General features: G+C 40.8%; 1 protein-coding gene across 1 annotated transcript; it reads left to right on the plus strand.

Moving 5' to 3' along the window:
• The first annotated feature begins 6,679 nt into the window (after positions 1-6,679).
• LOC101782452 (myb family transcription factor APL) lies at positions 6,680-8,956 on the plus strand. Its single transcript, XM_004951691.3, has 6 exons — positions 6,680-6,902; positions 6,988-7,064; positions 7,191-7,248; positions 7,415-7,481; positions 7,586-7,658; positions 7,937-8,956. The coding sequence occupies exons 1-6, from the start codon at positions 6,713-6,715 to the stop codon at positions 8,549-8,551; spliced, it is 1,080 nt and encodes a 359-aa protein (XP_004951748.1). The 5' UTR covers positions 6,680-6,712; the 3' UTR covers positions 8,552-8,956.
• The last annotated feature ends 3,372 nt before the right edge of the window (positions 8,957-12,328 follow it).

The raw sequence follows: 12,328 nt of genomic DNA on the forward strand, positions 1-12,328 counted from the left end.
AAGTGTCTCGGAATTTTCTAACCCTTTAGCACTCCCTAGCAACACTTCTGGTTCAATGTGGCGCAACATGTCCTCCATATCAACATCACGTCCACCTGTGGTTCCACACGCGCATCTGTTTGATCATCATTTTGATCTCCACGGTCATAATCATCATCCATCATAACATGATCATATTCATTTGCATCATCACCACCCACTTCATCACAGCCAGTATCGATGTCTGTGTTGTTGAAAGTACCTCCTGCCTCACCATGGTGGGACCAAATTGTGTATCCATCCACAAAACCTCGCTTTATCAAATGCCTCTTGATGACATTAGTATCCTCCCATACAATATTGTTGCTACAGTCAAAACACGAACAACGTATTTGCTTTGTCTTGCAAATGCGAGCGTGCTTCTTCGCAACGTCTACAAACTTTGATACCTCTGAAATTAAAGTATGCGAATGTCTCCGTATGCCATATATCCATGCTCTATGATTCATCTATAACAACCTATGACAAGAATTCTATGTTATATTAACTAATTTAATGAGCTATGGGTCGCAATTCCTTAAACTAAATTAAATTATGGATGTACTAACTAATAAGTAGTAAGAAATATAATAAAAATAATTCTATATTACCCTATGAAACTCAATTAAACCTTGGATGTAATAATTAATAACAAGAAGGAAAAAAATTAAACTCAATTATATATTAATTCAATCAACTTCATTAATTAAAACTATGGATGTAATAATTAATAAGTAGGAAAAATATAATAAAAACCAATTCTATATTACCCTAAATGAGACTCAATTGAACCATGGATGTAATAATTAATAACAAGAAGGAAAAAAATCAAACTCAATTATATATTAAGATAATCAACTTCATTAATTAAATTATGGATGTAATAATTAATAAGTAGGAAAAATATAATCAAAGTCAATTTTATATTACATTAAAATGACAAACATAGCATTGTAATGGTTATAATATGACCATAGAATTTTATTTAAAAAATAATCCATTTCTAGGTATTTTCTCTCTATTCCCTCCTCTCTCTCTCTTCTAGTTCTAGATCTAGATCTAGATGACAAGCTAATGAAGCTAGAAATGATAGATAGAAGTTGAAAAAGAAGGTTGGAATGGCACAAACTCACCTTATATAGCCACCTCCTCCAAAGAAATCAAGAGCAAAACCTTCCCCCTTAGATTTGGTGTTTTTTGAGCTTTTCCCGAGCTCCTCTCGGGCAAGCTCCAAATGGAAGATTGCCTAGGGAAGAAGATGCCCGCGGCCTTAAATGGGCGAGCTCTGTGCTGGCGGGTGACATAAGCCAACCGCCAGCAAAGATGGGGTGCATATGCGCTAGTGGGTGCTTGCGTCACCTGCCAGTACAGTGGCCTCTGTGCTGGTGGGCAACGTAAGCCCACTGCCAGCACAGATAGGGTGCATCTGTGCTGGCGGGTGCTTGCATCGCCCGTCAGCACAGTGGCTTCTGTGATGGCGGGTACTCCCCCGCCGGTCCAAGGAAGCTTTGTGCTGGCAGGTGCCAATCACGTCCGCTAGCACGCTAATTTATCTGTGCCAGTATAAATCAAATCTGGCGTAGTGAATAAAACTTTGCTGCTACTAAGTGCTGGTTTCCTGATGATAGAATCTTATGCCTGTGTACTTAGGGTTTGCATGATTGGGGTGCCAATAAAGGTTCGGAGAATCTGCCTGATTAAATAAAAATCAAGGAAAAGTGTCGCCGGTTAGTTTGGGGGCATCTCCCAATGTGTGCTTGAAATGTAAGCTATCTTATGGCAAGTGGATGTGATTGTTTGGCTTGACTAATCAGTGAGCTAAAGGTTAAATACCAGCTTTACCCAGAGCAAGTTTAACTAGACGACGCAGCTTGCTTTTTGCACGTGATTTTTCATATCGAATCTGCATGTTAGTACTATTTAAGAAGCAACTTTTCTTCCTAGTTCATAAATTCGTTACATGAACATGGATTAAGTTAAGGATTGAAATATATAAAAGACAATAATTCAAAATTATTCTTCCCCCATCTAGTGATCACCCTCAACAAGTTAATTAACTGACCACCATATACCATTAGTTCTCCAGCAAATTACGCAGATATATAATTGCTTGCTTTGGTGTTTTCACTTAAAATTTTCATTTAAAAATATATATTCCTGTTCCCTTAAAGTTGGCCCTTTCAAAGCATTGAAGGCTAAGATTCTTCACAACTGCCCAAAAAATTGTGTAAGAGTTTTCCATTAGATTTTTTTAGATTCCCAAGAAAATTTCCCACAGAAAACCTCGACCACTTAACCAGCATATATATAATGGTAATTACATTTACTCGAAATATTATTATTTTAAAAATATATAAAAAAAACTAATGTCATTGGTTTCTTATGCTTGTCTTAAAATAGATTAGTTGACTTTTGTTCTTGGAGTGCTGTCTTTTCATTTTGCATCCATGCGCATGATAAAGACAACATGAGGTTATTTAGGCTACAGGATAAGGACTGTAAGCCAATACTTATTCTCAGAACAAAGAAGACATCGACTAAAATAAGTATATGCTTAAATAGGGCTGCTATTATATTGTGTTGTTCATCAGAATATCTCCTTTATGCTTCCACTTCAATGTGCAGGATCACCACCACTCACTAGAAAGTTACATACATTTTGATGAACTAGATGATGTTGACGGTGATGTATTAAATGGATGATGCTTTATCAAAAAAGATATGATGTTTCATTAAATTGATTTTTGGGTTTGTAAGAACATTTTGTCATGTAACATATTTTACAAAATACTTATGTTGCTCCCAACTTAGATTATTATTAAAAATCAGCATTGTCTAGGATACTAACATGATCTCTAATGCAATACTAATTTGAGCGGTATTATCTAGCATACTAAAAAATTCAGCAAAGTATGACACACCTAGCAATTTCATTTTATAATTCAAGCTCAATTCAATTTGAGCCTATATGAACCTGTTTATAGAGGTGCCAATAAGCCTTATAGAGTGAGCTTGATCTATCAAGTTCGCCCTCCAGCTCAAGGTCAGCCAAATCTAGCTAAGCTTGTTTGATCTCAGTTCACTGACATCCCTAATTTTAACCGCTCAACCCCTTGATAGATGTACTACCTCCATCCCAGAATATAGCTACTTCTAGCGTTCAAATTTTGTCCCATAATATAGCTATTTTTGAGTTCTCAAGTGGTATATTTGGCATAAGAGGTCAAATAAAAAAATGCATGCAAATCAATTATGACATGCAAATCAATTATGACATGCAGATCTGCATGCAATCCTACCACCAATTAAATAGGCAAGGTATAATTATTCTAATGAGAGGCAATATAGACTTTTAATCTACATCCTTAACCTGTATTGAAAACTCTAGAAGTAGCTATATTTTGGGACGGAGGGAATATAGCAAACGTTTATTCATCTCCGACCGGTTTCTTATTGCTTAAGGAAAGCCACAAGCTAGAGCTATAATAGATGAAATGAACCACATTTGGAGAATGTTTGAGAAGAATCTTTGCTTAATTGTCAAAGAAGGAAGCATCTATTCCCTTGCGGATAAAGAAAATGGCAGGGAGGGCAGCGCACGAGAGCTTTACAATGTTCTTACTCATCCTGTCTACTTTTTCCCTCATAGAATGGGACCCCATGCTTGAAGCTTGAAACTGAACCCTAGTTCTGACCTTTTGCAAACTTTACATTTTTGTTTGGATTTGGAGCCGTCATTGGGAATTCTTTGGTGGTGATGTAAGCATGCATGCACGGCCATGCATATATCAAGGAAAGTGATGTTGCAGCCAAGATCCAGAACTAGTGCTATTTTGATTCTCTGTTATAGAATCAATATCTATGGAGGAAAGATTTACTATTTATGTTCATGAAATTAAATGTTGAAAACTAGCTAAGAATATGTATTCATGTGCGTCTGTACTCCCTTTTGTCAAGAAAATGTCAGTTAACCTTTTGAAACTGAAAGGATTGCAAACTTAACCAGTAAAGTGTGATAACTATTAGAATTAAAAAAGTTGTAACATATATAATATTTTGAATATACTTGTTTTAACCAATTTATTCATATCATTTTCATGTGTTCAAACTATAGTGCACATGCATGTTCATTAAAGTACCGTGATATATTTCATGAAAAAAAATTCATAAGATGAGCAGTGTAAATAAGTTTGCATCTTTTTTGCTGCTCCTAGCTATAGCTTCCTGCCGCATATATGTGTTACTCGTTGGGGTCATCACTCATCAGTAGTCTTGCCTAGTAGAAGTCTCGGTCAGCAATGTAAAGAAGAGAAAGGAAAGAAAAAGAAGGAAGATGCATGACTTCTAGGTACCCCACACGCCATGATCGCATATAGCTCTCCAGAACGTACTGCAAGACATGCATGGAGGCTTTTTCTGCGCTTCTGGGTATATTGTGATGTCTACGTGCCCAACTACCGATGCTTTTTTGGGTCTCTGTGCAAATGCATCCATTTCTAATTCCCACGAAATCTAAGAGCAATCATCCACACATGATAGTGTCGCCGTCCATATCAGCTAGCTCCTGCATGGATCTCCGAATGTTCTCTGTGTGTGGTGAAAGTAGTAGTTGCAGCAATCAAACAGAGCATGATTAAGGATGCATGACAGTTTGGTGAAATGTAAAACAAAGCCATGCATGCAGATCTCGTCGTTGATCCATCATGCTATGTGGAAATGTATGCTTTGATCGCCTTTGGATTGGAAATGGTCATTTCTACAGGCGCTTGCGTAGCTGTTTCTGCAAAATGCTATTTACCCACCTATTTACAAATAGATTCTGTAGTGGTTGGAACAAAGATAAGTAATGGTATGCATTGCTAATTAAAAGCCAACTGATCGATATATAACACATAATATATGTTCATGTATGTATGAGCTGTGTTTTTTGTTAGTTAATGTTTGTTGTCAAATAAATAAAAATAAATATGTACATAAATTTGTAACATTACGTCACATAAGAGTAAATGAAAACAACAACCTTACTTATTAGCTGGGTTCGAAGTAATAGCTAGGTGTCTTTTTCCACTTACGTAGTTACCTATTTGCTTTGGGTGATCCAGGTATTTTTTTCCCCACTTTGCCTAACGGTTTCTGACAGTGAAGAAACATATAGATAGGTCTTATAAGATGGTAAAGTTCCCAGATTTCTCAGCATTTATCTAGATTTATTAAAGAATAATATTTACATATTGAACTGCGTGCCTATTTGTTGTTGCCAGCTTACTATATTGCTGCTAGCTGGTCAAAAAGGGACGAAGAATGCACACACTTAGTACAAACTAAAGGTGGATAACTTGCTTGTTTCTAGTGCCAAAGGAGAAGCAATAAAAGTTGGTACCGATCCTACCATATGTGGGGCATACAAGGACAAAATAACTCAAGGTCGATTTTTTTTATTTATGTTTATGTATGTACAGTTGAGCACTTGAGCTATGCTAATGATGCTCTCACTAACTATTTTTAACTCTTAATTTTGGGGAAAAAAAGGAGAAACCAACATGTTTCTTGTTTACTTTTGCGGCACGAATTATGTAACCTATACCACAGCATGGGTACATGCTTTGCTCAAAATATAACTGCAACCCTAATATATTCATCAAATTAAGTGAATTTCGCAATTTTTCTCTTATATTGGTATGCACGTCTTGTTTAGTTGAGGGCAATAATTGGTGGGAGGGAAAGAGAGAATGCGAGTTTAAATTTGGGGGGGGGGGTGTTGTGACGAGGGATATGGGAGTTTAGGAGGTCAATTGATTCACTAGGGATTAAGAGTGGTAATAGGATGGGAATTATGCTTTAAGCGAAGGCTTGATGAATCCCAACAGTTCATCTGATAAATTTCTGACTCCCAAAACTATATACCAAAACAGGGAATAATAATTTTCTCTTAATTCTCATCTATCGCATTAATTCTCATCTATCGCAAGACAAACAAGGTAAGATTATGAAAGTCCGACTCCTGTATAAATTTCCTCTTCCAACTCCCACCTCTAGTTCTCATGCCCTTGAGAGACCATGTGTTGCACGCAAAACCCCTCGTTGGCTTGCACACCTTTGTATCCGCAGATATATTACTAGTGCTGTTCATATCAGATCAAACGGTTCTATCGGTGTTTTCTTTTCCCAAATAGACTACATAATGACACACTTCAAAAAGGACTTCACCTCTCATCTTTTGCGCCAAAGGAGAGAGATAGGGAGAGAGGGGAGGATAGAATATCACACACACCATGGGCTTTGTAGGAGGACTAGTCCTAGAGAGAGAAAGCGAAGAAAGAGATAGGAGGATGGAGGAGAGAAAAGAGAAGGAAACTAAAGCCACCCCGGAGCAAAAGAGAGAGAAAGCTAGAAAGAAGGAACCCCGGCCCTCTCAACACAAGCTAGCCTGCAATCGACCAGCCGGCCGGTAGTGATCAAGGCCAGGCTGCACCGGGCAGAGCCAGTAGCCGCAGCCACGCCAACACCAATCTGCACCACAAGGCCAAGCCCCTGGTCCTCGTTCTCCGCGCCCCCGCGAACCCTATTCCTTGTTCTTGAATCTCTCATCCCCAATCCTACACACCAGCAGCTGAGAGGAGAGAGAATTAATTCTGGAGATCTAGAGAGAGAGAGAGGAGCGGGGTGCGCGCGCGTGGGAGGGGGGGAGAATAGAATGTTCTCTTCCAAGAAGGCCACTAGCGCCGCTGCCGCTGCCGCTGCCGTGAGCTCAAATGATAGACAGATGTGTGTTCAGGGAGACTCGGGCCTCGTCCTCACCACCGACCCCAAGCCCCGCCTCCGGTGGACGGTCGAGCTCCATGAGCGCTTCGTCGACGCCGTCACGCAGCTCGGCGGCCCGGACAGTACGTGCCTGTGTGGCGCTGTGCAAGGTTCGTCAGCTCATGAGCTGGTTCTTTTCTTCATTTGATTCTTGGCCTGTTCTTGCAGAGGCGACTCCAAAGACTATCATGAGGGTCATGGGAGTGAAGGGGCTTACTCTCTACCACCTCAAGAGCCACCTCCAGGTGTGTATCTGTGTGTGGTTGCACCAGCTAATTAGGGTTAGGTTTTCGGTGGTCTCTCTACTACAGTAGCTCTCGCTGTCTCATGTGGTCGGGCTAATTTAGTTTGTCTGTTCTTCTTATGAACAGAAATTCAGGTTAGGGAAGCAGCCACACAAGGAGTTCAACGATCACTCAGTTAAGGATGGTAGGTGCTTCAAGAAGATATCGAATTTTGCCTGCATATATATAAAGATTTTTCGCAATTCAATATAATATTCAGTTTGCAACCTGCCACCCATACTTGAAGATCTGTAAATAACCTGTGTATAGTGTTCTTCACTCCTCCACACTAATTCTTCGAATTATCGCAGCTGCAGCAATGGAGATGCAACGGAACGCGGCATCTTCTTCAGGCATGATGGGAAGAAGCATGAATGAGTAAGTTTATTTTATAATACACTAGTACTCCGTGCTGTATGCAGAATTCATATATTTACCCCTGACCTTCCACTTTATTTCCCTTTTGTGAATCTCAATTTCAGCCGCAGCGTGCACATGAATGAGGCTATCAGGATGCAAATGGAAGTCCAGAGAAGGCTACATGAGCAACTAGAGGTAATCGAGAACGCAAACTAAAGCGCGCGCGCACACATGAAATTCTTAGGAAGCTTGAAAATCTTCTTTTAAAAGTACGAGGAAGTTTACTTAGCTCCACTTTATGTGCCCTTACCATGTTGCTCATGATCTCATCATTAGCTTTATTTACACATGCATCCATACACATCCATGAACATTCTTACGAAGTTTACTTACCGGTACTGCACTACTACACCGTACCTTTGGTCCTTCACATTTTTTTGCTGACCAAGTCATGCATGCATGAACACATGCAGGTGCAAAAGCACCTCCAGATGAGGATTGAAGCCCAGGGGAAGTACATGCAGTCCATCCTGGAGAAAGCCTACCAGACCATCGCCTCCGGCGACGTCGCAGCGTGCCCGGCCGGCGGGTACAAGTCCCTAGGCAACCCGGCGATCGTCGACGTCTGCTCCTTCAAGGACATTGGCCCTTCCATGGGCTTCGCCTCCTTGCAAGACCTGCACATGTACGGCGGCGGCCACCTGGACCTGCAGCACCAGATGGAGCGGCCAATGGAGGCCTTCTTCGCCAACTGCGACATGGGCTCGCTGGGGAAGAAGAGGCTCAGCCCTTACGCCGCCGGCAAGAGCCCCATGATGTGGGGCGACGATGAGCAGGGCAAGGGAGGCATCGACCACCTCCAGATGGCGCCGCCAATGATGGACGCCGGCGGCATCGACGTCATGGACTCCATCGCCGACGTGTACGGCGACGTGAAGCCCATGATGTCCAGCGACTCCACGGGGAGCAAGGGCTGCTTCGAGGGCAAGCTCGAGAGGCCATCGCCGCGGCGGCCGCACATGGGCAACGAGAGGATGGGCAGCCCGTCGGTGATCGGAGGCCAGACGAGGAACCTGTCCTACGGGTAAAAAACTAGCTCACTGATTAACCAGTGCTTAACTTGCGGTGAAATTAAATTAAAGCAGGCGATTATTACTATTAACCACCGGTGCATGGCTAAAAATAAGTATAGCTGGAGCAGAATGGGGAATACTCACAGGAGATACATATATAGCATATGTGTCATTGATCAGGATGATCTTACTGTGGTGCATCACTTGTTGGATGATGCTCCAAGATTATCTATTTTGATTAAAGAGATGTACCTAAGTTCTATGTAATTGTTGTGCTGTTGAGATGGGTGTAAATGCATCTGTAACTTAATTGGTAATTTTGCATGCTGAGGAACACATGCTTTCATTTGATCTGATGAGGCATTTATATTGTATCGAACAACATGATGTTAAGGGAACTGTCTCATAACTTGTGTTGAACTGATTAATTCTTTTCGGTTTATTTGAATAATGTATTATATCTGAATGGCTTTTGATGTAAATGGCATTCTCACAACTAATCTCGAGATTAAGAAATCTAGCTTAGCATACATATGCACTCAGTTAGAGATCAATTGAACAGTTTTGCTGGTAGAAAATATATAGGATGCAAATGCTACCTTCATATACATGCGATAATATACATCGATGTCCCCTGGTGTGTACTATATAGGCCATCGCTGCAAAGCGGTGATGTGATCGATGTAGATTGAATTTTCATGGCACCTCTTGCAACTGATCTTATTCGTGCAGATGCCGCCAACAAATCTAGTAGCTATGCTAGCTAGGTAGGTTATAATTATTGTATTGAGGAAGCACAAGCCAAAGGAGGGTGCCCCCATTTTCGCATTAGCGAAGCATGCAGTGTTCTTCATTTCTGGTCATTACGGCAACACAAGCTATCTAGTACAAGAAGCAAGATATATCTCTTTGTTGTATGTAACTAGAACTAATCATGTTATACGATCAACTTGCAACAGAACCATCAACACATGTACTCCGATCCTGAAAAGCAAAAAAAAAAGCAAAATCAATGCTCATATATCTACATTATTTTGTGTGGTTATATGGAACCACGGAAAATACTATTATTTCTAGCTCGCAAGATGGCTACAAACACTGGATAGTATGCAGAGATAAAATAATAGGAACCAGTACATATCATGCTCGCATGGATTAGAGAAAAACAATTTTGCATTAGCAACCTATCAGGTGGGCCTATAACTGATATGATGATTCTTCATCTTTTAAAGAGAAAAAAAGGACGGAAGAAAAGGGAGAAAAAGAGAAGGGGAAAAATTAAAGTGAGAGTGCAATGTGTACTCATACTGCAAGCAAGAGAGATATGATTTTTTTTTCAAATGTTCTGTTTCGAGAGCATTTTAGAGGAATTGTACAGTGGATTAAGCTGAATGTGTGTTTTCATTTGAATTCATGTTATGATGAGAACAACAAAACCAGATAGAAACTTCAAGGTACCTCATAGAAGAACATATATTGCCAGGTCCCGACGATCAATATATATTTTGTGTAACTAGGTCCCAAGTTTAAACATTGCGCAAATTTAATTTATCATGAGAATTTCCAAATTTGTATCAATATGTAACTCGTGTGATTTCTCCTGATAATTTTGCTGGTAACTTTGATTTATTAGTAATCTTGAAACATTTGATTAATGATGACTCCATACTCTGTTAATGTTTTGAGAGTAACATGATGGAACACATGGTAACATCAATGAAGTCGATGTCAAAAAAAAATCTAGCAAAGTAAAAATAAAAACCAATAAATTTCTTGGTTGTGCGTATATACATATAGGAGCTCTGAATTTCAAGTCCTTTGTGCTTATAATGTACACAAAGTCAACCTCATGACTTGATACTGCAAAGAACATAGGTAATTACCCATGGCAAAGCAATGCTAGCATATGTTGAAATAAATGCGCAGTTATCGAGGCAATTTGAGTCTGCACAGCTCCTGAGGATCATGTATGTTCAAATGATACAGTAAGTTTATTTATAGCCCCGTTTGGATCCGCCCTAGCTAAAATTAGCAGCTACCTACGAATTAGTTGGTGGATCCAAATTAAATAGGCCCACCCCCTACGTTTTATTTTTTCAAGTAATCAATTAATCATGCATACAAGTACGTTAGTTGACTGTTTATGCGTGCATGACCGCGCAAGTAGATAAATGCCTCACTCACTTCTGTCAATTAAAGTTTAAGCATACTTATTATTAGCTTACATGCCAAATCGAGTACATAGAGAGGAACATGCATTGGTTAAATGAGCTTAACACACATATTAGGTCCTGTTTGGTTTCTTTAATCCATGGACTAAAGTTTAGTCCATCGACTAAACTTTAATCCCACCTCTGTTTGGTTCCATGGATTAAAATAGACTAAAGTCCAAAATACTGTTGAACAAAAATTCTTTTACCCTTCTTCCCTACCCCTGGTACCCCTGCGCCTACTCCTTCCTTGCGCCAACCGCTCCCACTATAGCTTGGACTAGATCTCAAATTTTCGTCCGTCGCCGTGGTGCTGGTGGTGGTGGTGCGCTTGGCCGGGGGAGTCATCGCCGCGCCGCCACAATGCCGTAGTACCAGGAGCTGCCATGCGGCGGGCAGGTGCTCGACATCAACACGGCGCTCAAGGACGGCATCCTCAGGGGCGCGCTGGAGCCCGGGGATGTGGCGGCGGGGGACGCTGGGAAGCAGCCGGTCGTGGTGAGGAAGATGATGGATGAGCTCGACGCCGTGAGGGAGGGCGGCGGGTGGCGACGGCGGCGGCGGGAGGGACGGCGGCGGGCGGCGATGGTGGCGGGTGGGAGAGAGGCCGGGTGGGCGGGATGCGGTGGGCAGGAGGGAGCCAGGTGGGAGGGAGGGCAGTAAATGAGGGGCAGGGTGTCCTCAACACCCTTTAGTTCAGTTTAGTCCAGTTTTGTGGACTAGAGGACTAAAGCCTTTAGTCCAAACTTTAGTCCACCTGTTTGAGTGTTTAGGGACTAAAAGTGCACCAACACAGTGGACTAAAGTTTAGTCCATGGGAACCAAACACTCCCTTATTGTGGTGCAAGCATGCTTAAACCGTGTTACACATACCAATATATACCAACCCTAAATCATAAAAGAGTTAGATATTTCCTTACTTCCACAAGAAATAGCCTACAACGATGAACAATAGCATCAGTTTCATGCTTCTTACTCTTTATGTATATAACATGGCAATAATCATATTTGAGCAAAAAAAAAAAAGAGGAACAAGAAGAATAAAAACAGTAGCACTACGGAGATCGATAGGCGAACATATGAGAACCACAGGAAAAATAGGCTCAAAGAACACCACAAGGGAGGCACCGAGCACCAATACCAACCTCTCGTCGAATGAGGCAGACACAGGGTATCCCGCTTCTTTTACTCATCTTTTCACAACCGGAGAACCCATTGTTCCTTGTCCACTTCATGCGACATAGTCATGCCTTTGACGAATTCAGTCGTATATATCCTTGTGCTTACAAAATTAAAAAAGAATGAGCAACCAAATTCTACACACAAAGCACACCGAGCTTTGAATTAGATAATTTTAAAAAAAATAAGAAAAAAAGGTCATGTAATATGTAGAATTATACATATACTCTTTTTTAAAAGAAAAATAAATTAGATAAACTGCCAATTATATTAAAAAGGTAAAGTTGGGTCTTTTTCCCCTCAAGTCTTTGAGGTCTCACCCTGAATTGACTATCTTTTGCCTCTTTCCTCCTCCGTCCATACAGGTCTTTGGTACAGTAAAAAAAAGGCAAAGGACGAAAAG

Source organism: Setaria italica, chromosome I (genome assembly GCF_000263155.2).
Source record: "Setaria italica strain Yugu1 chromosome I, Setaria_italica_v2.0, whole genome shotgun sequence".
Taxonomy (NCBI): Eukaryota; Viridiplantae; Streptophyta; class Magnoliopsida; order Poales; family Poaceae; genus Setaria; species Setaria italica.

Bases quoted from the DNA above. Each gene is read 5' to 3' on its own strand.
- LOC101782452 (XM_004951691.3), top strand. From the start codon at position 6,713: ATGTTCTCTTCCAAGAAGGCCACTAGCGCCGCTGCCGCTGCCGCTGCC. The intron at 6,903-6,987 runs GTACGTGCCTGT...CTGTTCTTGCAG, and splicing joins GCAGCTCGGCGGCCCGGACA to AGGCGACTCCAAAGACTATC. The intron at 7,482-7,585 runs GTAAGTTTATTT...TCTCAATTTCAG, and splicing joins ATGGGAAGAAGCATGAATGA to CCGCAGCGTGCACATGAATG.